This window comes from Salvelinus alpinus, chromosome 24 (genome assembly GCF_045679555.1).
Source record: "Salvelinus alpinus chromosome 24, SLU_Salpinus.1, whole genome shotgun sequence".
Taxonomy (NCBI): domain Eukaryota; kingdom Metazoa; phylum Chordata; class Actinopteri; order Salmoniformes; family Salmonidae; genus Salvelinus; species Salvelinus alpinus.
The window spans coordinates 5,477,859-5,505,612 of NC_092109.1; the positions used below are offsets into that span (position 1 = coordinate 5,477,859).

Consider the following 27,754-nt stretch of genomic DNA (forward strand, 5'->3'; position numbering starts at 1 on the left):
TGTTTACATTTACATTTACATTTAAGTCATTTAGCAGACGCTCTTATCCAGAGCGACTTACAAATTGGTGCATTCACCTTATGATATCCAGTGGAACAATCACTTTACAATAGTGCATCTAACTCTTTTAAGGGGGGGGGGGTTAGAAGGATTACTTTATCCTATCCTAGGTATTCCTTAAAGAGGTGGGGTTTCAGGTGTCTCCGGAAGGTGGTGATTGACTCCGCTGACCTGGCGTCGTGAGGGAGTTTGTTCCACCATTGGGGTGCCAGAGCAGCGAACAGTTTTGACTGGGCTGAGCGGGAACTGTACTTCCTCAGAGGTAGGGAGGCGAGCAGGCCAGAGGTGGATGAACGCAGTGCCCTTGTTTGGGTGTAGGGCCTGATCAGAGCCTGAAGGTACGGAGGTGCCGTTCCCCTCACAGCTCCGTAGGCAAGCACCATGGTCTTGTAGCGGATGCGAGCTTCAACTGGAAGCCAGTGGAGAGAGCGGAGGAGCGGGGTGACGTGAGAGAACTTGGGAAAGTTGAACACCAGACGGGCTGCGGCATTCTGGATGAGTTGTAGGGGTTTAATGGCACAGGCAGGGAGCCCAGCCAACAGCGAGTTGCAGTAATCCAGACGGGAGATGACAAGTGCCTGGATTAGGACCTGCGCCGCTTCCTGCGTGAGGCAGGGTCGTACTCTGCGAATGTTGTAGAGCATGAACCTACAGGAACGGGTCACCGCCTTGATGTTAGTTGAGAACGACAGGGTGTTGTCCAGGATCACGCCAAGGTTCTTAGCACTCTGGGAGGAGGACACAATGGAGTTGTCAACCGTGATGGCGAGATCATGGAACGGGCAGTCCTTCCCCGGGAGGAAGAGCAGCTCCGTCTTGCCGAGGTTCAGCTTGAGGTGGTGATCCGTCATCCACACTGATATGTCTGCCAGACATGCAGAGATGCGATTCACCACCTGGTTATCAGAGGGGGGAAAGGAGAAGATTAATTGTGTGTCGTCTGCATAGCAATGATAGGAGAGACCATGTGAGGATATGACAGAGCCAAGTGACTTGGTGTATAGCGAGAATAGGAGAGGGCCTAGAACAGAGCCCTGGGGGACACCAGTGGTGAGAGCACGTGGTGCGGAGACAGATTCTCGCCACGCCACCTGGTAGGAGCGACCTGTCAGGTAGGACGCAATCCAAGCGTGGGCCGCGCCGGAGATGCCCAGCTCGGAGAGGGTGGAGAGGAGGATCTGATGGTTCACAGTATCAAAGGCAGCCGATAGGTCTAGAAGGATGAGAGCAGAGGAGAGAGAGTTAGCTTTAGCAGTGCGGAGCGCCTCCGTGACACAGAGAAGAGCAGTCTCAGTTGAATGACTAGTCTTGAAACCTGACTGATTTGGATCAAGAAGGTCATTCTGAGAGAGATAGCAGGAGAGCTGGCCAAGGACGGCACGTTCAAGAGTTTTGGAGAGAAAAGAAAGAAGGGATACTGGTCTGTAGTTGTTGACATCGGAGGGATCGAGTGTAGGTTTTTTCAGAAGGGGTGCAACTCTCGCTCTCTTGAAGACGGAAGGGACGTAGCCAGCGGTCAAGGATGAGTTGATGAGCGAGGTGAGGTAAGGGAGAAGGTCTCCGGAAATGGTCTGGAGAAGAGAGGAGGGGATAGGGTCAAGCGGGCAGGTTGTTGGGCGGCCGGCCGTCACAAGACGCGAGATTTCATCTGGAGAGAGAGGGGAGAAAGAGGTCAAAGCACAGGGTAGGGCAGTGTGAGCAGAACCAGCGGTGTCGTTTGACTTAGCAAACGAGGATCGGATGTCGTCGACCTTCTTTTCAAAATGGTTGACGAAGTCATCAGCAGAGAGGGAGGAGGGGGGAGGAGGGGGAGGAGGATTCAGGAGGGAGGAGAAGGTGGCAAAGAGCTTCCTAGGGTTAGAGGCAGATGCTTGGAATTTAGAGTGGTAGAAATTGGCTTTAGCAGCAGAGACAGAAGAGGAGAATGTAGAGAGGAGGGAGTGAAAGGATGCCAGGTCCGCAGGGAGGCGAGTTTTCCTCCATTTCCGCTCGGCTGCCCGGAGCCCTGTTCTGTGAGCTCGCAATGAGTCGTCGAGCCACGGAGCAGGAGGGGAGGACCGAGCCGGCCTGGAGGATAGGGGACATAGAGAGTCAAAGGATGCAGAAAGGGAGGAGAGGAGGGTTGATTGGACAATGTATATGTGCTTTGCAGAATCCATTTTTTTTTTTGCATTCACTGTTGCGTCTATTTTACTGGAGTATGATCAGATTGCTTTGTTTAAACCAGAATGAAGATTTGGTCTGAGAAACTATGCCGATTATAGCATGATAGCTATTTTTTTTTTTTTAATAAGGCAATGTATTGTAGCGAGTAGCCACCCGCACAGACAGCGGTGTGTTATGTGGTAGGCTATTAGTGGGTTGTGTTGTACTTACCAGTGTTCGCGGGGTCCGACATGCCAATCAACCTGCTATCTGCCAATCACGGGGATGCCTGGAATGTTCTGATGCCGGGCATCCTGGTGGTTGGTGGAGTGGAGGGGGGTTGGGCAGGGGGATGGAGCATAGCATCTCTCTTACTTCTGGGCTTCACAAGAGAAGTTCACAGTTGGCTTGTAGGGTATCTTTAATTTATTTGGCGTGGGCTGCGTATATGCCACTCCACAGAGGATTATCTAGAAAAAGCAGCGGAGATGCGCATGAGGTTTCTAAAAAGAGGCTATTCGTCACAATGTGTGGATGAAGCTCATAATTTGGCATTGGAAAAAACACGAGATGAACTGCTACAAAAAAGACCCGCTAAAGAACACTCCGTAATGTTCACAACTACATATACTTTGAACTCTCGAAAAGTGGGAGATGCGGTCAAGAAACACTGGCATATTTTATCATCGGACCCAGTTTTGCCGGCTGAATTTAAATATCCACCACGTATTGTGTATAGGAGAGGTCGCAATTTACGCGATAAATTGGTTCATGCCAACTGCCAGCCACAAAAGAAAATTAGCCAAACTCTTTTACGCCCTCTACCAAATGGTAGCTATAAATGCAGAGGATGCGCACAGTGAAACAATATGATGAAGTGTGAATATTTCTGCCACCCACACACAGGAAAACGTTTCAAAATAAATGACATTATTACGTGTTCCACCACCCATGTTATTTACATTATTAAATGTCCATGTGGGCTCTGTTATGTCGGTAAAACCTCCCACTCTTTCAAACAGAGAATTAGTGAACATAAAAGTTCAATCAGGAGAAACGACAGGGATTATCCAGTCGCTGTACATTTCAATGACCTGAAGCATGACATTTCCACCTTTAGATTTTGTGGCATAGAGAAAGTTAAAATATCAGACATGGGAGGAGATATTAATAATACTCTGAGTAAAAGAGAATATTTTGGGATTTTCACCCTCCAGACATTATTTCCTAAAGGACTTAATGATGAAATGCCTATGTATGTTATGTTGTGAATTTGAACATGAAATATGTGTCTCTTGTAGATTATTCTGACGTTTTTCGTACGATGTACCCAATGACTAATGAAAACTTGCAATGTCCTCATTGAGATTTTACAGATGTGTTCAATACGCCTTATTTATACACTTTTGTTATATTTATGAAATGCATATTGTTATATTTGGTAGCACTTTGTTTTTCCTTTGCCTCCAACCCCCTTCGATGTGTAGAACGGATGTGGGTGGGGCCAGGTCTACATAAGGGTGCAAATTTAAAAAAATCACATGGCTCTGACGAAGGCCGTGTGGCCGATACGTAAGCTTATTAAATATCAGTGATACTATCAAGAGCAGTGTGCGGTTTCCTTTTTCCTTCATCTTGTTCAATTGTTGCCATGCACCTGCAAATAAGATTGCTCAGATGTGCAAGTGCCTTTTGAATTATGTTTAGTACATCTAAAAGAGACAATGACAAATTCATGGTTCAACAAGAGATTATAGTCATCAAAAGGGTAGAATTTGAGCATTGATATACTTATGATACAGTACTTTACAGCTTTGATGTCACAGAATATATGACATGAAGGGTTGATGTAATTATCTGAATTACTGTAGATTTGAATAGTTTAGTTAATCAAAAGTGAAGTATGGTTATATGTCCAATGGGTTTTGTTCAAATACCACCCTGACTCAAAATCAGTATATTAGAAACATACTATTTATCAGCATATTGACAGATTATTGCTATCAACTGCTGGTTGCAAGTTATATTACCTTGTTTGTATCTTTTGGAACAATGGCAATTAAGTTTACTAAAATGATGTAGAATAGATAGATGGGCTACCACTGGTGTCACAGACATCCAAGGGTCTTGACCACCATGTTGCGATGCTTCTTTAGGATCACATTGTTGTTGTCATCGTAGAAGAGTACAGAGATGGGACTGAGCTTGGTGGTTGTGCAGCACGCTTTGGGAACCTCATCTGGCTTCAGAAGGTGAACCTGCCATTGAAAACGGTAAATCAGACTCATTCATACATGCACTTTCATATAGTCAATGAATATCCTGTTATAAAAGAGGTATGGGTTATTTAAGCAGTAAGGCCCAAGGAGGGGTGGTATATTGGCCATATACCACAAACCTCAAAGGTGCCTTATTGCTATTAGAACACCTACTCATTCAAGGGTTTTTCTTTATTTTTACTATTTTATACATTGGTGAATAATAGTGAAGACATCAAAACTATGAAATAACACAAATGGAATCATGTAGTAACCAAAAAAGTGTGAAACATATCAAAACATATCATATATTTGAGATTATTCAAATAGCCACCCTTTGCCTTGATGACAGCTTTGCACACTCTTGGCATTCTCTCAACCAACTTCATCTGGAATGCTTTTCCAACAGTCTTGAAGGAGTTCCCACATATGTTGAGCACCTGTTGACTGTTTTTCCTTTACTCTGCGGTCCTACTCATCTCAAAACATCTCAATTTGGTTGAGGTCGGGGGATTGTGGATGCAGCACTCCGTCACTCTCCTTCTTGGTAAGTATATGTAGTTGTGAACATTACGGAGTGTTCTTTAGCGGGTCTTTTTTGTAGCAGTTCATCTCGTGTTTTTTCCAATGCCAAATTATGAGCTTCATCCACACATTGTGACGAATAGCCTCTTTTTAGAAACCTCATGCGCATCTCCGCTGCTTTTTCTAGATAATCCTCTGTGGAGTGGCATATACGCAGCCCACGCCAAATAAATTAAAGATACCCTACAAGCCAACTGTGAACTTCTCTTGTGAAGCCCAGAAGTAAGAGAGATGCTATGCTCCATCCCCCTGCCCAACCCCCCTCCACTCCACCAACCACCAGGATGCCCGGCATCAGAACATTCCAGGCATCCCCGTGATTGGCAGATAGCAGGTTGATTGGCATGTCGGACCCCGCGAACACTGGTAAGTACAACACAACCCACTAATAGCCTACCACATAACACACCGCTGTCTGTGCGGGTGGCTACTCGCTACAATACATTGCCTTATTAAAAAAAAAAAAATAGCTATCATGCTATAATCGGCATAGTTTCTCAGACCAAATCTTCATTCTGGTTTAAACAAAGCAATCTGATCATACTCCAGTAAAATAGACGCAACAGTGAATGCAAAAAAAAAAATGGATTCTGCAAAGCACATATACATTGTCCAATCAACCCAGTAAGGCCCAAGGAGGGGTGGTATATTGGCCATATACCACAAACCTCAAAGGTGCCTTATTGCTATTAGAACACCTACTCATTCAAGGGTTTTTCTTTATTTTTACTATTTTATACATTGGTGAATAATAGTGAAGACATCAAAACTATGAAATAACACAAATGGAATCATGTAGTAACGAAAAAAGTGTGAAACATATCAAAACATATCATATATTTGAGATTATTCAAATAGCCACCCTTTGCCTTGATGACAGCTTTGCACACTCTTGGCATTCTCTCAACCAACTTCATCTGGAATGCTTTTCCAACAGTCTTGAAGGAGTTCCCACATATGTTGAGCACCTGTTGACTGTTTTTCCTTTACTCTGCGGTCCTACTCATCTCAAAACATCTCAATTTGGTTGAGGTCGGGGGATTGTGGATGCAGCACTCCGTCACTCTCCTTCTTGGTAAAATAGCCCTTACACAGCCTGGAGGTGTGTTGGTTCATTGTCCTGTTGAAAAACAAATGAATTATCCTGAGTGGCACAGTGGTCTAAGGCAAGCTGTGCAGTTAGAGATCCTGGTTGGAGTCCAGGCTCTGTCGCAGCCGGCCGCAACCGGGAGACCCACGGGGCGGCACACAATTGGCCCAGCGTCGTCCGGGTTAAAGGAGGGTTTGGCCGGCAGGGATGTTCTTGTCCCATCGCGCTCTAGCGACTCCTGTGGCGAGCCGGGCGCAATGCACGCTGACAGGGCGGCCAGGTGTATGGTGTTTCCTCCGACCCATTGGTGCGCCTGGCTTCCGGGTTAAGCAGGCATTGTGTCAAGAAGCAGTGCAGCTTGGCTGGGTTGTGTTTTGGAGGACGCACGGCTCTCAACCTTCGCCTCTCCTGAGTCCATACGGGAGTTGCAGCGATGAGACAAGACTGTAACTACCAATTGGATACCACGAAAAAGGTGTAAAAGTAACAAACAATTGTATTTTTTTTTTAATAATAATTTATTAAAACAAATGATAGTCCCACTAAGGCCAAACCAGATGGGATGACGTATAAGAATGCTGTTGTAGCCATGCTGGTTAAGTATGAATTCTAAATAAATCACAGACATTGTCAACTGCAAAGCACCCCCACACCATAACACCTCCTCCTCCATGCTTCACAGTGGGAAATACACATGCCGAGATCATCTGTTCACCCACACCGCATCTCACAAAGACATGGCAGTTGGAACCAAAAATCTAAAATTAGGGCAAATTGGACAGATTGATTGTGTTTCATGGCCCAAGTAAGTCTCTTCTTCTTATTGGTGTTCTTTAATAGTGGTTTCTTTGCAGCAATTCAACTATAAAGGCCTGATTCACACAGTCTCCTCTGAACAGTTGATGTTGAGATGTGTCAGTTACTTGAACTCTGTGAAGCATTTATTTGGGCAGCAATATCTGAGGCTGGTAACTCCAATGAACTTATCCTCTGCAGCAGAGGTAACTCTGGGTCTTCCATTGCTGTGGTGGTCCTCATGAGAGCTAGTTTCATCATAGCGCTTGATTGTTTTTGCAACTACACTTGAAATATTCCGTATTGACTGACCTTTATGTCATAAAGTAATGATGGACTGTTGTTTCTCTTTGCTTATTTGAGCTGTTCTTGCCATAATATGGACTTGGTATTTTACCAAATAGGGCTATCTTCTGTATACCACTCCACCTTGTCACAACACAATTGATTGAGTCAAACGCATTAAAAAGGAAAGAAATTCCACTTTTAAGAAGGCACACCTGTTAATTGAAATGCATTCCAGGTGACTTTCTCATGAAGCTGGTTGAGAGAATGCCCAGAGTGTGCAAAACTGTCATCAAGGCAAAGGGTGGCTACTTTGAAGAATCTAAAATATATTTGGATTTGTTTAACACTTTTTTGGTTACTACATGATTCCATATGTGTTATTTCATCATTTTGATGTCTTCAATATTTTTCTTCAATGTAGAAAATAGTAAAAATAAAGAAAAACCCTTGAATGAGTAGGTGTTCTAAAATTTTTGACCGGTAGTGTAGAGCCTTCAGTGCTTTTTTCCCGTGGGCTGTGGCCCCCCTTGTCAATATGTCCTCCAAGACTTTATAGCCCACTGTGGCAAAGACTATACTTTCAGGAGTTAAACAACACAATAAAAAAAATCTCATTCTTCCAACCTAGCTAGTGACTTTATAAAACACAATATTTGGTATTTGTATTTTATATTATACCAACGATATAGGAAAGCATCTGGTGGCAAAATAGCCAAAAACATAAAATTATTAATTCATTCAAGGTTTACAAATATGCCCAATCAATAGAACATTATGTCAGAAAACAATAGTCTAAACTCAATGTCTCTACCATATATGGTGAAAAGTTACTGACGATTTACTCTGAGAATTTAACCTCACAACACCAAATATGGAACACATACAACCAATTGCGGTGCAGTCTAATCTAGTAATGGTCACAGCAAATTATCGTCATTATTTCATCTGCACTGTCAAGTACAAGTATATGAATGTTATAATATTGTAGAGAACAAGCTAATGATTAATTCTATGTAATTTCTAATGACATCAGGCAAAGAAAATTACGTTTGGACATGAATTTCGTAGCTCCCTCTTGAATTGACCCTTTTTCTCTCTACATTGTATAGCAAGTAAGTGAATATATAAAAATAATATATGTCATTCATCAGACGCTTTTATCCAAAGCCACTTACAATAAAACCTTCTGTTGTTTATGTATGGGTGGTGACGGGAATCGAACCCACTACCCTGGCATTGCAAGCGTCATGCTCTATCATGGTCATGGGTGCACCTCAGCCACGCTCAAGGTCCTAAACGATATCTTAACCGCCATCGATAAGAAACAATACTGTGCAGCCGTATTCATTGACATGGCCAAGCCTTTCGACTCTGTCAATCACCACATCCTTATCGACAGACTCAACAGCCTTGGTTTCTCAAATGATTGCCTCGCCTGGTTCACCAACTACAACTCTGATAGAGTTCAGTGTGTAAAATCGGCTTCCTGTAGTCCGGGCCTCTGGCAGTCTCTATGGGGGTGCCACAGGGTTCAATTCTTGGGCAGACTCTCTCTGTATACATCAATGATGTCGCTCTTGCTGCTGGTGAGTCTCTGATCCACCTCTACGCAGATGTCACCATTCTGTATACTTCTGGCCCTTCTTTGGACACTGTTAACTACCCTCCAGACGAGCTTCAATGCCAGACAACTCTCCTTCCGTGGCCTCCAACTGCTCTTAAATACAAGTAAAACTAAATGCATGCTCTTCAACCGATCGCTGCCTGCACCTGCCCGCCCGTCCAGCATCACTACTCTGGACGGTTCTGACTTAGAATATGTGGACAACTACAAATACCTAGGTGTCTGGTTAGACTGTAAACTCTCTTTCCAGACTCACATCAAACATCCCCAATCCAAAGTTAAATCTAGAATGGGCTTCCTATTTTGCAAACAAAGCATCCTTCACTCATGCTGCCAAACATACCCTCGTAAAACTGACCATCCTACCGATCCTCGACTTCGGCGATGTCATTTACAAAATAGCCTCCAACACCCTACTCAACAAATTGGATGCAGTCTATCACAGTGCCATCCGTTTTGTCACCAAAGCCCCATATACTACCCACCACTGCGACCTGTACGCTCTCGTTGGCTGGCCCTCGCTTCATACTCGTCGACAAACCCACTGGCTCCAGGTCATCTACAAGACCCTGCTAGGTAAAGTCCCGCCTTATCTCAGCTCGCTGGTCACTATAGCAGCACTCACCCGTAGCACACGCTCCAGCAGGTATATCTCACTGGTCACCCCCAAAGCCAATTCCTCCTTTGGCCGCCTCTCCTTCCAGTTCTCTGCTGCCAATGACTGGAACGAACTACAAAAATCTCTGAAACTGGAGACACTTATCTACCTCACTAGCTTTAAGCACCAGCTGTCAGAGCAGCTCACAGATCACTGCACCTGTACATAGCCCATCTATAAATAGCCCAAACAACTACCTCATTCCCTACTGTATTTATTTGATTGATTTATTTATCTTGCTCCTTTGCACCCCAGTATTTCTACTTTGCACATTCATCTACTGCAAATCTACCATTCCAGTGTTTTTAATTGCTATATTGTATTTACTTCACCACCATGGCCTATTTATTGCCCTACCTCCCTTATCTCACCTAATTTGCTCACATTGTATATAGACTTGTTTTTCTACTGTATTATTGATTGTATGTTTGTTTACTCCATGTGTAACTGTGTTGTTGTATGTGTCGAACTGCTTTGCTTTATCTTTGCCAGGTCGCAGTTGTAAATGAGAACTTGTTCTCAACTTGCCTACCTGGTTAAATAAAATAAAAATTTAAATAAAACTTTCAACTGAGGTAAGAAGGAGCACGTTGACGTCACTAGAATGATGACACGCAATTTTAATGGATTCTAAAGGGAATCATAGAATTCCAAACTCATTTCTATGGCAACACAGTTGTCAATTTTGTAAACAATAATTTTCGAACGTGTGTTGCCAAGAGACATCTAACCGACGTTCTATGGAACGTTTTCTGTGCGAAAACAACAACTTCAGTTTGCTGCTGACAACAAACTTGTTTGATTTTTGAGACCTGAGATAGAACAAACGACTGGAAAATGCCTGGGTGCTTTTCAAGACTGGCGGAGAGAGTGCGTGGACGTCGGCGGCCTACTGCGTCGACAAGTTGTTCAAATTCATTTGTGGCTTGTTTTTCTTGTCTTTTTCTGTTTTGCAGGGTTCGTGATCGTCGACAGGTGGACAGCGACAGCGACTTCGAAGAGGGTATGTGGAGTTTAAAAGTCTTATTTTACGACATTTAACAATGTCATTATAATTTGCGAATTGTTGTGTATTTCTATAATTCAGACTTGGCAAGCAAATGCTTGTGCTAGAAATGTTGTAGCTAGCTAGCTAACATTAACTTTAGTAACTGTTGCTAAGCGATCGACTTTTGCTACCTAGCTAGCTAGAATTAGCAATCTTGCTACGTTTTATGTCCTAACAATTGTTTCTTTTATATTCCAATGTTCCTAATTTTAGAAACAACTGTCCTGGATGAGGTCCAGTTGGATGTGCCATTGGATGATGTGCCAGATGTTCCACAGCTGCCAGTCCTCCTTGATGTCCAGAATGCTACTATCATCCTTGAGGATGTGCCAGATGTGCAGACTATCCTTGAGGTACAATTTTCTGAAAGTTTGGGGATTTATGTTTGAAAAATATCCCAGATATTCAAGTTGTGTCTCTTTGACATGAAACAAATCTCTTGTCTGCTTTCTGCTTTAGGAGGCCACTGGCAATTGGCAGTTGATTCCGATTAGGTTCAGCCCCCTGTACTGTGGGCCTGTTGTGATCAGGGTAAGAGACCCCCACACACACACACACAGTCACATCACGGTTACAATGTTTACTGTTTCCAACATGAATGTATTGTAATGTGCAGAACAATGCCGGTCCGGTGGTTAAAGCTTGGAGAACTTTCCAGTTCATCAGCCCCATCATCACCAACATGCGTGGGGGATCCCAGGTATGTGTCTTTGTAACTACCTAATCCTAATCTACATTGTCAGTCATTTGATCTTGATGGAAATGTGTCACAGCAATTGCTGAAGTGGTTTTGTTGATGTTGTCTTGTTGTTTATCTCAACAGCAGGTGGTGGTGAGGATGCACCACGTGAGTAGGGTGAGAGGCCTGGAGACTCAACTGGTGTGGGCCATCTCCAAGGAGACAGCCAGGCTTAGTCCAGAGGGCATCCCCTACTGTGCTATCAAAGTGCAGTCCATCACTTGGATCCAGGTAAGACGTAAATACTACTGAAATAGTATTAGATTAGGCTTTTCTTCACTTATTCCATTTGGCCTTAACATGTATTCTCTCTCTGTCAGCGTGTGGCTGGCAGGGTGACCCACTATGCATCTCACCTCCGCCACGAGACGTCTGTGGACGTGACGCTTGGCTGCTACCAGGTAAATAAACAATTTCCTATGTATATAGACTAGACATTACTGGGCATTTTTGCATTAGATTTGGTGTGTTTTCTAATAACGTGTGTGTGTTAAACAGGTGTGTTGTGTGTGTTTTGAGCAGCAGACTGATGTCTCAGTGGTGTACGCCACTCTCCACATGGGGCTGGACGGGCTTCTCTCCTCTTCAGCGTGGTCGGAGGCTGCCTCCTTCTCTACGCCCACCACTCAGCAGTTCACTGACCCAGAGCCTGAGGGCCACAACTGCTATGAGGTCAGACGTTATACACACATACTATTGACTAGGAGCATTAAGATCCTTCCATTGACCGATTGTTATGTCATTGCATTGGTCACTGATTTTGAATGCTTGTTTTGTTGTCGTAGGGCTGGGAGGAGGACCTGCTGCCTGAGGAGAGGGAGGTTCCTCTGCTAAAGTGAGTTCCTCTAAATGTCTGTGTAGTCTGGGCTTGTCAGATGCTGAAGGATAGTGGTCATAATGCTGTTAACCCCTATTGACTCTAATGGTTGACATGCTCCATTCCCTCCCTTTCACAGCCTCTACCTTACCACCAAGAGAGTGGAGGACATCGCCCTGAGGCTCGTCTCCCTGCGCCAGGCCTTCACTGTGAGTGGACCCACTTTTCTTTTTCTCTCTGTGACTTCTTGTTCTGTCTCCTAGAGGAAGATGCCTAACTCTTCCCTCTTCCCTAGACCCTGCTTGGTTCCACCCTGAGCAGGAACCATCTGTTTGTGGCGGGAAAGGTCCTCCTGGGCGCACTGGTTCAGGCCAACCACATGGTAACTCACTAACTCATTCTCTTTCAAGGGAAAGAGAGCGTCCCTGAGGGGAAATGTGTTCTGTTCACTAAGATGCTCTTTTCTTTGTCATAGGACGAGGCCAAGTTCATCCATACCTATAATGACTTTGTGGACTACCTGAGTGACCCCTCCAAGCGGAATGACATTGAGAGGGAGCTGGCTGAGGCAAAGGTGAGTTCATTAACTCTTTCAAGTCTCACTGAGTTCTTCCACATGCATGTCTTTTGTACATCACAGTAGCTGATCTATATGAAATCATTCCTATTTTCTCCAAACGTGTTTTCTTGTCCTAGATCCATCATGTGAACATGATAGATGTCCTCTTTGAGCTGGTGCTGTTTGGGATGATGATAATTCAGAAGTCCCTGATGGTGGTAAGTAGCATCTCACTGGTACATGTTTTGATATCTCTCTATTAGCAGTTTCACTTAAATTCCTCTTCTCTTCTCTCCTCTTTTCTCCTCCTTTGTTTCCTTTAGCACCCTGGTGGGTTTGTGGAGCGTCTGTACGCTCTCCTGTACTCCTTCCTGCCCACTGCTGCCAACATGGAGCCAGAGGCTGACAGATACCTGCTGCTGCTCAATGTAAGAGTCAAGAGGTTACTTCCGGTTTACTTCCATATTCTTAGTGTACTTCCGTTTTACTTCCGTATTCATGGTTAACCAGGTTCCAATGCCATTTTAGGGGGAGTATTTCTAATTGTCTCTCTCCTCTTGATAAGCTAGTAACTCAGAGCCATTTTCTATGTGTTGTGTGGTGTTCTCTTCAGGGCATGCTGATGGCTCTGCTAGATGACATGTTTGGCCAGCAGCTGGCCTGGTACTTTAACCCAGACTCTCTGGTCACTGAGCTCTCCAGCCTCCTGGAGTACCACTTGGAGAACCTCATGGCCAGCATGTAGTCCTACTGCAGGGACCATACTCCTTTCTCCTTCTCTATCTCTTTTGAAGGAATTGAGGACTTGAAGTGCTTTGTTGAACCCTGATTAGTTAACACCCATTAATTTAATGTATTCTCTTGTTTTCTCTCCCCACAGGATTCTTGTGACACTTTGCCACCCAACAGGGATCTAGACACCAATGCACTACATTACTTTGCACTGAATTTTACATTTTTAAATAAAATAAGTTGTAGTTCAAAACCATTTTTGTTTCTGTCTTTTCATCTATTTGATTTTATGACCATTTCCTCTTCCTAGAGGTATAATGCTAATATTAGATTATTACATGAACAATGATGCTTTATTATCTGCATATGGAAATAAAAAACAACGTTTAGTTGATTTATAGATACTACAGGACCACACTTTATGTGGTTTGTGATACGGTACTATTTAAAAACATGTAGGACTACATACACTGAGTGCACAAAACATTAGGAACGTCTTCCTAATATTGAGTTGCACACCCTTTTTCCCTCAGAACAGCCTCAATTCATCGGGGCATGGACTCTACAAGCTGCCCTAAGCGTTCCACAAGGATGCTGGCCCATGTTGTGTCAAGTTGGCTGGACATCCTTAGGGTGGTGGACCATTGTTGATACACATGGGAAACTGTTGAGCATGAAAAAACCAGCAGTGTTGCAGTTCTTGACACACTTAACCTGGTGCGCCTGGCACCTACTACCATACCCCGTTCAAAGGCAGTTCAATCTTTTGTCTTGCCGAATCACCCTCTGAATGACACACACAATCCATGTCTCAATTCTCTCAAGGTTTTAAAATATTTCTTTAACTCCCCTTCATCTACACTGATTGAAGTGGATTCAACAAGTGACATCAATAAGGGGACATAGCTTTCACTTGGTCAGTCTATGTCATGGAAAGAGCAGGTGTCAATGTTTTGTATTATCAGTGTGTGTCATAATCTGGTACAGTATAAAGTATACCACTAGAGGGGGTATTTGCTTCAGTCTTGAATGTTACTTCTATGTTACACTATCCCTACTCTACATTAACAGTCTGCCATTGTAGACTCCGGTAACTTGGGTTCCTTCGTTTTTATATTTGCCATTAATGTCTGAACCATTCACTATCTTTCCCACTGAAACCAGTAATGTTGGCGTTCATGTGAGAGAGGGTGTAGTAGTGCATACTGACCACTAGTTGGATCATAGTGTGGGTGGTGGAGTTCATTCAGGAACACAGAGGGTAGAGGCATTCTCCATCACAGTAGAAGGCAGAGTAACCCGTTGGAGCCAATACCCAGTTCTAATTGAGAGAAATACCATAGAAATCGAATGACAAGTTTAGACGAATTACTAAAATAGACTCTTTCAATGAGCAATACATGATAAAGAATCCAAAGAACATACTCTACAATGCACATCCTACACAAATGCCTTGCTTCCCTAAAAATACTGTCTGTCACAGCAAATAAGGTGGTACAATGTTAGCTCATGATTATCTATTCAGGACAATGAGTAGTTAAGAGAGATAGAATCTTACCTTCCAGCCTTGTTCACTGAATCTCACATATAATTAATGTCTCTTACAAGCCTGACGCCCACTGTTGACATGGCTGTGAAAGGGACCAAAAAATATGTTATGAACCAGGAACGACTAATGTACACTTTGGATGCATTGGATTTCAATTGAAATGTAAACGCAACTTAAGTCATTGTGTAATTGGGATGAACTATCCCTTTAAACTGTGTATAAAACAAGTTTAACTACAAGACGAAAAACCAGTGTTGTCCCCTGACCTTGTATGTATACTGGGTAAGGGCAGGTCGTATTTGGGCTTCTTCTTACGGGGGTTGGGTTTCAGGGCGCCTGGGGTGCTACAGGGGGCCTGGTTGGCCCTGAAGAAGTTGGTTAGATGAGTACTTGAAGGCTTATATCTATATTTTGGAATGTTAGATGTTGATTTTGGGAGGCTTCCATAATGGAAAAGGGACCAGACCACTGTTTTTGTTAGTTAACCTAAACGAATCACGACCCTCTATAGAATAACAAGTGACAATAGACTGCTATTTAAGTAATAGTTTGTCTGTCAAATCCATGTATTGGTGTGTGGCCATTGACTTTATTGGAGAGACCGCACCACATTTTCTGTGCCATTTCCTGGGCATTTCATTAACTCCGCATTCTAAGTTCTGCGCATCCCAGCGCTTGGAAAAATCTATGGTACAAAACCTAAGATATTGATATTGTAAGAGGTGCGTAACGTGCTGTAGGGAAGTCAGGCGCAGGAGAGCAGAACTGGGTAATAACCGGAGCAGTTTAATGAGGGAAAAACCAACGGCACCCAGAACAAGATATGGGTTGAAATAACCCATCGCAAACCAGTCTGAAGTGCACATACACTTTACAACAAACAATTCCACACACAGACATGGGGGGAACAGAGGGTTATATACACGTCAACTTAACTACACACGCTAAAACTTTTCGATAGCTAGCTTGTTCTTTGGAAATCGTCAAAAATATGTCAATGGTTTGATTAATTAGAAAATTACTAATTGTATAGTTAGATATCATTTTTTTGTGAAAAACAAACAAATTGCAACTGCAGTCTAAAACTATAAACTTTGTGAGAAAACCCTCAAATTGGTCCTCAGCTAGAAATGTTAGACCCTGTCATGTTGCCATCTTGACCATGTCACTGATTTCATGGAGCTCTCCTGCGCATCATTTACTTCACAAAATCCCGCAAACGTGAAAGCGCCAGAAATAAACATCGCGAGATTGTTAATATGTGTGAGAGTCAGAGATTTGAAAGCAGACTCTTTCATCCAAAACGATGTACAGTAATGCGTACATACATTTTACTTTTGTGTGGCCCAGGGAAATGAGACTTTTTCGAGCTTTTCGAAGCAATTTTTGTATCTCTTTCTTTGTAATACTGTATGTATTCAATCATTTCGAATTGATCACCTCCCACTGGGCACATCAATCAATGCAATGTTTATTCCACGTTGGTTCAACGTAATTTAATTGAAATTACATGGATATTGTGTCACAGTGAATTTTATAATCTGCAGTCAATTTCATTATGTTTTCATGTGCTATGATTCAGACATTTCACATATGATCCTCATAGGATTAGGCTACATAATTACAGTGGTGCAGTAAATGTAATCTCAATTCAATACGATGTGCATATACTGTACATATAGCCAATATAGCTATTAAACCCATGTTCAGTGACTGTAATCTGTGACGCAAGTGGCCAAATATGTTTGTGACGTTCTATGGAACCCACGGTATTGTTTAAAACTCGATTCTGATTGGCTTGCAGTTCATTCTACAGTGTAAATTATAAACGAAAACGTGCTTTTATATCAGTGTTACAGATTCACCATACCGAGCGTGTCTCAACCCGTACCGCGCTTTTATCTGCCTAAAGGTATCTTCACGCACGACTGGATAGGCCTTTTGGATATGCTTGTCCAAGGTAAGGATATGCGTCAAGCTATAGCCTACTTTTAATGTTTTAGGTCCGAACTCAAGTTACTCCAGTCAAGTGATTAATCGTAAAAGTGAGTTGTTTTGACTGAGCAGTCCAATGGCCAATGCTGTTTTTGGACTATGAGACCCTCTGCTATATACTATGATGAGCCAATAACATGCATAGATTATGCATTAGGCATTGCACAAGTCAGTGTCTAGGTCAGAATATAAAGTTGCTATTTCCGTCAACTCAAATTACTCAAGTCAAGTGATTAATCGTAAGAGTTAGTTGTTTTGACTGTCAAAACAAATAACTTTGATGGAATATTCCAAATTACAATGTCAATTATGCATCACAAATTCACAATATTACTTGTATTTCAATGGTTCATCCAGGCCCAAGACATAAAGTCACCTGAAAGCTGTGTAGCAATCATTCCATTGCTGACCCATAGGATGGTAATCACGTACATGATTGGCTTAATCTAGAATCATGGATACCTTTCATGTGAGTACTCACACACCAGATTTTTTTTACATACACAGTCTCATGTACACACTGCACTTTCTCGTGTACAATTGTTATTGCTATCTCTGAAATGTCTAACAAAATGTTGACTTGATCGTTTCATCAAGACCTTCTCATCACAAGTTGGAACTAGTGGTCAACATTGGGACAATGCAGCCATAAATAACATGGACCAATATTTTCATGGAGGTAAGCACTACACTTCTGATGGGTTTAAAGATTGTATTACATTATCTAAAAGTGAGAAAGTAAACCCCAGCTGTTATTCTTTTCACAGGGAAGGGCAATCCCCATTATGCCATGAATGTTTCATTGCCGAACAACTATAGATATTTTTCCTCTAATTTGGCTCCCGTTCCTCCAACAGTGAGCAAGACCTGCCAGCAGAGCTCACTGGAGCAGGGAGACATCCCGTCATCCTTTTGGCGCCTGACAAAGTACACTTTTTATCTTCTAAATAACACTATAGTAACATCTTCTGCACAAAGTTACATTCCTAATAAGATTGGTGTTAAGTGAGAAAGAATCCTAAAGATGGTCCAATGGGCATGGTCTGAAGCCTCTCGTCATCTCAGTATGTTGAACCGCCTGATTTCTTGCAGGCTTGAGATTCAGATCCTGCTGAACGATGTTAAGCAGTCGATTAACCACATGCAGGGGACGCTGAACACCATGCAGGGGCAGTGTATTGAGTTGCAGACTGCCATGTCTAAGGTAGTGTCAGATGAGTCTCAGATACAGAAGAATCAGTCTATGATGGTATGGTGATAATGATTGAGATGGTGATTATAATAATGATGACTAGCGGTACCCCACCCTACGGGTGGTAAATCATTGGATCTGATTAATACAATTCAATGCAATTCAATCTTTGAGGACTGCAACCATAGAAATACAATTTGATTACACTAATAATAAGCTATTGTCAACTTCCCGTCTATGCTTATCTTGCTCATTGCTCACTGTCAATTGCTGACTGTTGCCCTATGTGTGCAACTATTATTGATTTCTCACAGAAAAATAATTTGGTTGCAAATGTACCTGGGGCCATGTAAATAATTGTTAGGCTACTCATTTTGAATCCACCGATGGCAACTTGTGTGACCATAAAAGTCTGTGTGCGACTGGGCACAGTAAAATTATTTGGTTACTGACCTGCCCTACATCATAGAAGGCCCTTCAAGTCGGAACTAGGAAATTCTGACATTTCTGACTCGCTAACTCGTTATGGAATGATGATTTCATGTTTCCCACTTGTGAAGTATCAGAATCAACCAGTAGGAAGCTCTACGCTAATTTCTTACATTCTTTTTAACTCTGAGGTTCCAAGTTTCCGATGGCATGTGAATGCTTCAATAATTGCCATGGTAATTTTGAATGTTCAGTCAGTGAGCATTATGGGTAATTGCCCTACATACTTACATCAAATGCTGTAGTAACAGTGCCATTCCAAACACAATAAATATTGCTAAATTGAAGAAAATCAGCTTAAAATTGTAGGAGGAAAAGCCCCTGCAGCAGGGAGGCTTACTGTATTATAATATATTGTAGATAACATTAATATAATTTGTGTATTTACAGTATCAGTACACATACAAAGGAAAGTATATGCTACGGATTGATCTACACTGAGTGAACAAAACATTAAGAACACGCTCCTATTGAGTTGCCCCCCCCCCTCCCTTGGTGGGAGGGGACCATTCTTGATACCCGACAGCATTGCAGTTCTTGGCACAAACCGGTGCTTCTGGCACCTACTACCATACTCTGTTCAAAGGGACTTAAATCTTTGGTCTTGCCCATTCACCCTCTGAATGACACACATACATAATCCATGTCTCAATTGTCTAAAAATCCATCTTTAACCTGTCTCCTCCCCTTCATCTACACTGAGAAGAAGATTTAACAATTAACATCAATAAGGGATTATAGCTTTCACCTGAGTATTCTATGTCACGGAAAGAGAAGGTGTTCTTAATGTTTAATACACTCAGTGTATGTGTCAATGATGTTATAGATTCCAAGTGGTTGATTTTGTAAGGAATGACTATATGCTCTATATTATACCTGCAGATCATCACAGCAGCCAAAGTTGCTGTGCAGAGGGAGGAGATCCTCCGAGCATCAGGCCTCATCCCTGCACAAAAGGAGTTGATCCTCCTGATGGCCAGTGTCACCGCGCAGAGGAAGGGAATCGTCCCAATGGCCAGCGTTCCTGCGAACAGGGAGGGAATTGTCCCAAAGGCTAGTGTCCCTGCTGAGAGGGAGGACATCCTCCGAGCATCAGGCCTCACCCCTACACAGAGGGAGGGGATCCTCCAAACAGCCAGTGTCCCTGCACAGAGGGAGGGGATCCTCCCAGCAGCTAGCATCACTGCGCAGAGGGAGGAGATCCTCCGAGCATCAGGCCTCATCCCTGAAGAGAGGGAGGACATCTTCCTCACAGCCAGTGTCCCTGCACAGGGGGAGGAGATCTTCCGAGCATCAGGCCTCATCCCTGCACAGAGGGAGGGGATCCTCCGAGCATCAGGCCTCATCCAGTCACAGAGGGAGGCGATTCTCTTAGCAGCTAGCATCACTGCGCAGAGGGAGGAGATCCCCCGAGCATCAGGCCTCATCCCGTCACAGAGGGAGGGGATTCTTCCAGCATCTTCTATCACTGCGCAGAAGAAGAAGATCCTCAGAGCATCAGGCCTCATCCCTGCACAAAAGGAGTTGATCCTCCTGATGGCCAGTGTCACTGCGCAGAGGAAGGGAATCGTCTCAATGGCCAGCGTCCCTGCGCACAGGGAGGGGATTGTCCCAAAGGCTAGTGTCCCTGCTGAGAGGGAGGATATCCTCCGAGCATCAGGCCTCATCCCTACACAAAGGGAGGGGATCCTCCAAACAGCCAGTGTCCCTGCACAGAGTGAGGGGATCCTCCAAACAGCCAGTGTCCCTGCGCAGAGGGAGGCGGTTCTCCCAGCAGCTAGCATCACTGTGCAGAGGGAGGAGATCCCCCGAGCATCAGGCCTCATCCCGTCACAGAGGGAGGGGATTCTTCCAGCATCTTCTATCACTGCGCAGAAGAAGAAGATCCTCAGAGCATCAGGCCTCATCCCTGCACAAAAGGAGTTGATCCTCCTGATGGCCAGTGTCACTGCGCAGAGGAAGGGAATCGTCTCAATGGCCAGCGTCCCTGCGCACAGGGAGGGGATTGTCCCAAAGGCTAGTGTCCCTGCTGAGAGGGAGGATATCCTCCGAGCATCAGGCCTCATCCCTGCACAGAGGGAGGGGATTCTCCAAACAGCCAGTGTCCCTGCGCAGAGGGAGGGGATTCTCCCAGCAGCTAGCATCACTGTGCAGAGGGAGGAGATCCTCCGAGCATCAGGCCTCATCCCTGAAGAGAGGGAGGACATCCTCCTCACAGCCAGTGTCACTGCGCAGAGGGAGTGGATCGTCCCAAAGGCTAGTGTCCCTGCAGAGAGGGAGGAGATCCTCCTCACAGCCTGTGTCCCTGTGAAGAATGGAAACAATCATCCACAACCACCTCCCATCATCCCCATGGTGGCACCACTGTGGAAATGGGATGGTGGAGCGTGTACTCCACCTGTGGATTTCTATTCCAAGAGAAGAGGTCACTTAACCTTACCTAATTAGTAAAGAAATTACCTTTGTGATAGCGTGAGACTTAGTTGTGATAGATCAAATGTATGGCTCATGTTAGTGTATAGCTGTAATACTTTCATACATTTTCTACATAAAACAGGTTTAGCTCCATTTTACTTTGACATTTGAGTCATTTAGCAGACGCTCTTATCCAGAGCGACTTACAGTAGTGAGTGTATACATTTTCATACTCCGGTGAATCTCTCCAGGATTTCGCATGGATTTTTTTGATATTAGCTGATAAATATGCTAGATTTTGCAGCGACAATTATGACATTTTGCATAGCAATATGCAATTGTTTTGTCCAATTTGTTGCAAAAATTGGCTGACAAGGGAAAAAACTGTGTTGACGTGTGGCTTGATTGAACCATATTATGCAGTAAATGTGCGGTGGTTGGTTGAAATTGCGAGTCCTCATTTTGTACTGTGGTAATGTGTCAGTTCTATGCGATAATATTGTGATGATGTGACTATTTTATGCAGAAATAGTTTGGTGATTGGTCAAATTTGCAAGCCCTCACATAATATGCAGGGAATTGTTGATTTTGCAACCAAAACAATGCGATGGCAGAGTCCTGGAGTAACCTCCCAGTAATCCCTGTGACTGCGTGTAGGTTAAGATTGGGCTGTAACAGAGTATCAGAGCGAGACATTCCTACCTGTCATCTAGTAATTGTTCTGTGTGGTGACATGAGCAGAGTGGCCTGACTTTTCCCACTTATTACAGATAACCGACTTAGATATGTTGAGCATCCTGCTATGATGTCCATCACCAAGCCGGAACACTCCGAGGCCAACCCTCAGTGCCAAACTGGCAGCCGGCCGGTGGCTGAGCCCGAGACCCCTGCTGTTCACAATAACAGTGGAGGCTGGCTCAGCTGGGTCTTTGGGAGTGGAAGAGTTAATAAGAAGGAGGTTCATCTACCTGAGGACAAAGACAGATCTGTAAGGAACTGGTTATTAACACTATATTCTATGTAGAGACAATTGAGTGGATTAAAAATAATAATAATTGTGGCTTGCTTCACATTGCTAATATCTTGTTCCTCAGATTGTCTGGGATCCAACTCTAAACAGATGGGTTAACAAAACTGAGCACAAGGCTGAGGTACACACTTAAATTAAATTAAAAACAGTGAACAACCATTGTATTTCAACTGTGATAATATTACTAACAATTTGGAAAATGCGTTGATGTGTTTTACAGAACAAGTGTGTACCACCACCTCCACCGATGGGGACATGTGGATATCAGGGGAACACTGGCAGTGTCCCCAAAGGAGTGAATCCTTACTCTATGAAAGCAGGTGAATATTGCTTTAGAATACATGTGGTTTAAGACTGTGTCAGCCGATCATAGATGTCCCTGGTGGTCTCCTGCTAACACCTTTCCCACTACCAGCAGGTCTATGGGGCAGCAGATACCCTACAATGCATTGCAATGATGGGACCAACTCAAAGCCTCCAAGCCATGGGCCTGGACTGCTTCCTAGACAGCTCTCTGGCTTGCTCCCTCCTTCACACTTTGACCTCATGGCACCAATGGTTGTGCCACCTGACACTCTACCCTACTGAGGTATGACTCTGGAAAATCCTTCCAAATTGTATCCATTCATCGTTAACTGAGATTTTACTTTAACATAGCAAGTGGCTGCAGTAGCAAGGATGTTAACAATTTTTATTTTTATCCAACAGGCCATTTGCCCAGAGTGGATTTGCCATACATAGATTTTTTTCAGCATTGAAAAACTTCAGCATTAAAAATGTATTAAAATATGATCGTTTAATTAAATATCTCCTTCGTGTCCTCATGTTCACATGAATTTGATGTGTTCTATCATCATTTACAATGCTTATTGCTTCTGCATTGCTTTACGTTACAGACAAGTATATATTATACACATATATTTTATTTTAGACATTACAAAAACATATTTTTTGTGCATTTTGGATTTCCTACATTTACTTACTGTACAGACAAGTATATTTTATACATATATATATTTTTTAAACTACACCTTTTACGTATTCCATAGACAGAACGAAATATATTTAGATGCATTTTGAATTCCTAAATGTCAATATTTTTATTTTCTGTGTCACGTGTTTATGCCCATTTATGTACATCCTGTATATGTTACCCTTCCAATGAGCTTATCATATAAACTACAACGCGAAAAGTACGGTTTACTTCACTTTTAATCATGTTAGCACAGGTAACAGCCGTTTACAGTCTTTCTTTAGTTTTTCATTCTTACTCTTCCCAATTCACTTAAACTATATTTCTTTATTTCCCATGGGCTTCACCAGAGTACCCCCTAGTGGCTGGAATACAACTGTATTAAGCCCCTTACAACACCCCTCTGCAAAAACGAAATGTTGTCCCAGTTGTTGCCTAGTATCCAAACTGATATGCCATTTTTAGTTTTTTTTTAAACAGCGTTTATAATTTGCTATTCCTGTTCCTGGCTGTGGTCAGCCATTTTGGGGCAAAGCTGCACCGGCCCAGGCTCATTGCTATGGGCTGTTTCCTCATGGCTGTAGGATCCTTCCTCACAGGCCTGCCACACTTCTTCATGGGACGGTAAAACAACTGAAATACTGGTTAAACTTGTACTTGTAGAGATACTCCAATGCGGAGGATAGTTTCACTTTAGAAATAAAGAAATGTAACCAGTTGTTGATTTTTTTATTTTTTTTTATTAAACCTTTATTTAACCAGGTAGGCAAGTTGAGAACAAGTTCTCATTTACAATTGCGACCTGGCCAAGATAAAGCAAAGCAGTTCGACACATACAACAACACAGAGTTACACATGGAGTAAAACAAACATGCAGTCAATAATACAGTAGAAAAATAAGTATATGCAATGTGACCAAATGAGGTGAGATAAGGGAGGTAAAGGTAAAAAAAAAAGGCCATATGGCGAAGTAAATACAATATAGCAAGTAAAACACTGGAATGGTAGATTTGCAGTGGAAGAATGTGCAAAGTAGAGATAGAAATAATGGGTTAATCTCAGTTAATTTAGAACTAAAGTCTTACGTAATTGGTCAGCTGCTTGATTATGTTTTGGGGCCATACATGTTAAGAGAAGGGATTAAGAGACGGTATAACGGGGGGGCGCTAGAGAGCGTGCTATGGAGTAGACGTGCATTGCTAGAGCTCCGCTCAATTTTGAAACAAATTAGTATTTATCTTAACCTCTCACAACCTATAACTTCAAACAAATATGACAAAGGGAAAAGGCACCAAAAAAGGGGGCGCTAAACAAGATAATTGGAATGAGATAGACAACGAACCAATTTCAACGTCGCCGACCCACGAGGAGCTAGCTGAAGAGGCTAGCTTCCAAGAGTTCCCCACAGATCCTACTCAAAGTGACATACTGGCTGCCATAAACGCACTAAGCAAGAAGGTGGACACAAGGTTGGCTGATATCTCAAAGAGTATTGGGACTTTGGCCGAAACTGTGAAGGCAACTAAGGGAAGGGTGCACGAGGTTGAGCAGACGACAGTCGATCACGAGGCCAGACTACAGGACATAGAGAAACAGTGCGCAACGTTCAAAAATGACAACAAAACCCTGAAGGCCCGACTGGAAATGCTCGAGTCGCATTCAAGACGCCAGAACATCCGAATATGTGGGATCCAGGAGGACACTGAGAAAGGGAAACCCACTGAATTTGTCTCGGAGCTGATACCGGCATTGCTGGGGAGTGAACACTTCAAAACGGCCATCCTGATCGACCGCGCACACAGATCACAGGCAACGAAGCCGGCCAAGGGCGGGCCACCAAGGCCATTCATTGTAAGGCTGCACTATCCCCACACCAGGGATCTCATCCTCAAGCTGGCTATTCAAAAGTTCCCCCTTAACTACAACGGAGCCAGGGTGTCTTTCTACCCAGATCTTACCTTGGAGGTGAGGAACCAACGGAAAGAGTATGATGAGGTACGCAACAAATGCAGGGCGGCCAACATCCGATATGGATTCCTCTTCCCAGCCCGGTTTAAGGTGACAGTCGAGGGATCAACACGTACGTTTGACAACGCAAAAGAGGCCGATCTGTTCTTGACAAGCAAGCTCCCCGGCTGAGGATACAGAACGGCTGTGCCAGCCGGCTAAATGGACAAATACAGGCCAGGAATGTGTTTGAATTGAATTTCCGGCCTATGTCTTTTCGATCAGAAGATCAGAAATTGGGACTTATATGATAGGTGAGATGTTGTGGCTAATATAGCATTGTTTGGCATGTCATGTTTTAGCGCCACTCACCCCCTAACGTGAGAGTTAAGTTAAGTGTTATTTAATATTAGTTTATATGCGGAGCATTTATAGACGACGAGTTAGTTCAAGCTGTATGTCTAGACACCCTAAGGTTTGTGTGTTAGCCAAGGAGTGCTTCGTTTGGGTTAGTCACTCAGTAAAGGGACGGGGGGGGGGATGGGGTCTGTGTTTTATGTTCACGTTTATTAATACAGGTGGCATGACAAGCTCCCGCACGGCGGGACGTTTTTCTTCTGGGTTTTGTATGACAGCAGCAATTTGCTTTAAAATAAGAAATGCCACATAGTGACCGAGCACAGAGTAGACCAGGTGGAATAAAGATAGTCAGCTGGAACTGTAATGGATTAGGGCATGTCGTGAAACGAGCTAAGGTTTTTTCTCATCTTAAATCACTGGGTGCTGACATAGTGCTTCTTCAAGAAACTCATATTAAACGCTCCGCGCAGGCCAAGCTACGAGTCGGCTGGATCGGTCAGATATACCAGTCTAACTTTGATGCAAAAGCGAGAGGGGTAGCAATCCTGATAAGGAAAAACATTCCTTTTGTTTACTCAACCTCGATTTCAGATCCTAATGGTCGGTATATTATTGTGGCTGGTACACTGAATTCAAAACCAATAACCTTGGTCAATTTATATGGACCCAATTTCGATGATCCATTATTTTTTCAAAGGGTATTTAAGGCCATACCAAATATCTCGGATACAAGTGTTATTGTTGGAGGTGACTTTAACTGTACGTTAGATCCTCTTTTAGATAAACAGCTATCAAGGTCACTTCAACAATCAAATGCCAGTGTCTGTCTAAATACATTGATGACAAACCTTAACATTGTCGATATTTGGAGACTGACGCACCCAACAGATAGGGATTATTCTTTCTTTTCATCAGTTCATAAATCATATTCCAGAATTGACTATTTTTTGTTGGACTCCAAACTAATTTCAGCAGCTGAGTCGGTTACCTATCACCCCATTCTAATTACGGACCACTCTCCTCTGTCCATGGTGCTGAAACTCGACAATATTTATTTTTTTATTTTTTTATTTATTTAACCTTTATTTAACCAGGTAGGCAAATTGAGAACACGTTCTCATTTACAATTGCGACCTGGCCAAGATAAAGCAAAGCAGTTCGACACATACAACAACACATAGTTACACATGGAGTAAAACAAACATATAGTCAATGATACAGTGAAAAAAAATAAAAAAATAAGTCTATATACAATGTGAGCAAGTGAGGTGAGATAAGGGAGGTAAAGGCAAACAAATATATGTATAAATAAATAAAAATATAAAAAGGCCATGGTGGCGAAGTAAATACAACACAGCAAGTAAAATAAAAACTAAAAACACTGGAATGGTTGGTTTGCAGTGGAAGAAAGCGCAAAGTAGAGACAGAAATAATGGGGTGCAAAGGAGCAAAATAAATAAATAAATACAGTAGGTAAAGAGGTAGTTGTTTGGGCTAAATTATAGATGGGCTATGTACAGGTGCAGTAATCTATGAGCTGCTCTGACAGCTGGTGCTTAAAGCTAGTGAGGGAGATAAGTGTTTCCAGTTTCAGAGATTTTTGTAGTTCGTTCCAGTCATTGGCAGCAGAGAACTGGAAGGAGAGGCGGCCAAAGGAAGAATTGGTTTTGGGGGTGACCAGAGAGATAAACCTGCTGGAGCGCGTGCTACAGGTAGGTGTTGCTATGGTGACCAGCGAGCTGAGATAAGGGGGGACTTTACCTAGCAGGGTCTATGTCGACAGGTCGGCGACCGTGGCGCTTAGACGCATACCTGTTGAAAGATGAGGCTTTTTGTCAGTATTTGAAGGAGCAGATTGCCTTTTTCCTCAGAACTAACGACACGGAGGATGTTGACGACTCCACCCTTTGGGAATCTCTAAAGGCTGTGATTAGAGGTTACATTATGTCTTATACATCAGAGAGGAAGAAACGTGCCAATACTAGGCTGAGAGAAATTGAAAGAGAGTTAGGGGAACAGGAGAACGTTTTTAGGACAAATTCCTCGTATACAGTCCTTGAGAAGATCACAAAGTTAAAGTATGATTACAATACCATCCTTTCGAAACGGGTGGGCTCTTTACTTGCTAGAACGCAACAAAGTTATCTTGAACTGGGGGACAAACCACATAAATTATTAGCAAGACAGCTAAGGCATGTACAGGCATCTAGAGCTATTCACAAAATAAAAGACAAGAAGGGTAAAATAGTAACAGATCCGCAGGACATTAATAAATGCTTTGCGCAGTTTTACTCAGAGCTATACCAATCAAAATGCGATGCTACTGATCCACAAACTATGGAACGCTTTCTCGCTGAATGTGAACTTCCTAAACTAGACAGGGGGGCAGCTGCCGCACTCGATGCA

General features: G+C 43.2%; 1 protein-coding gene and 1 long non-coding RNA gene across 2 annotated transcripts in view; one reads left to right on the forward strand and one right to left on the reverse strand.

Moving 5' to 3' along the window:
- The window catches only part of LOC139551928 (uncharacterized), a 225,725-nt gene that overhangs the window by 132,990 nt on the left and 64,981 nt on the right, over positions 1–27,754 (reverse strand). The window lies entirely within an intron of this gene.
- Positions 13,949–23,260, forward strand: LOC139552023 (SUMO-interacting motif-containing protein 1-like). Its single transcript, XM_071363361.1, has 10 exons — positions 13,949–16,907; positions 17,300–17,411; positions 17,540–17,621; positions 17,800–17,869; positions 19,506–21,048; positions 21,809–22,026; positions 22,133–22,189; positions 22,289–22,388; positions 22,484–22,657; positions 22,777–23,260. Exons 5-9 carry the CDS (start codon positions 19,596–19,598, stop codon positions 22,654–22,656), a joined length of 2,001 nt encoding a protein of 666 aa, XP_071219462.1. The 5' UTR covers positions 13,949–16,907; positions 17,300–17,411; positions 17,540–17,621; positions 17,800–17,869; positions 19,506–19,595; the 3' UTR covers position 22,657; positions 22,777–23,260.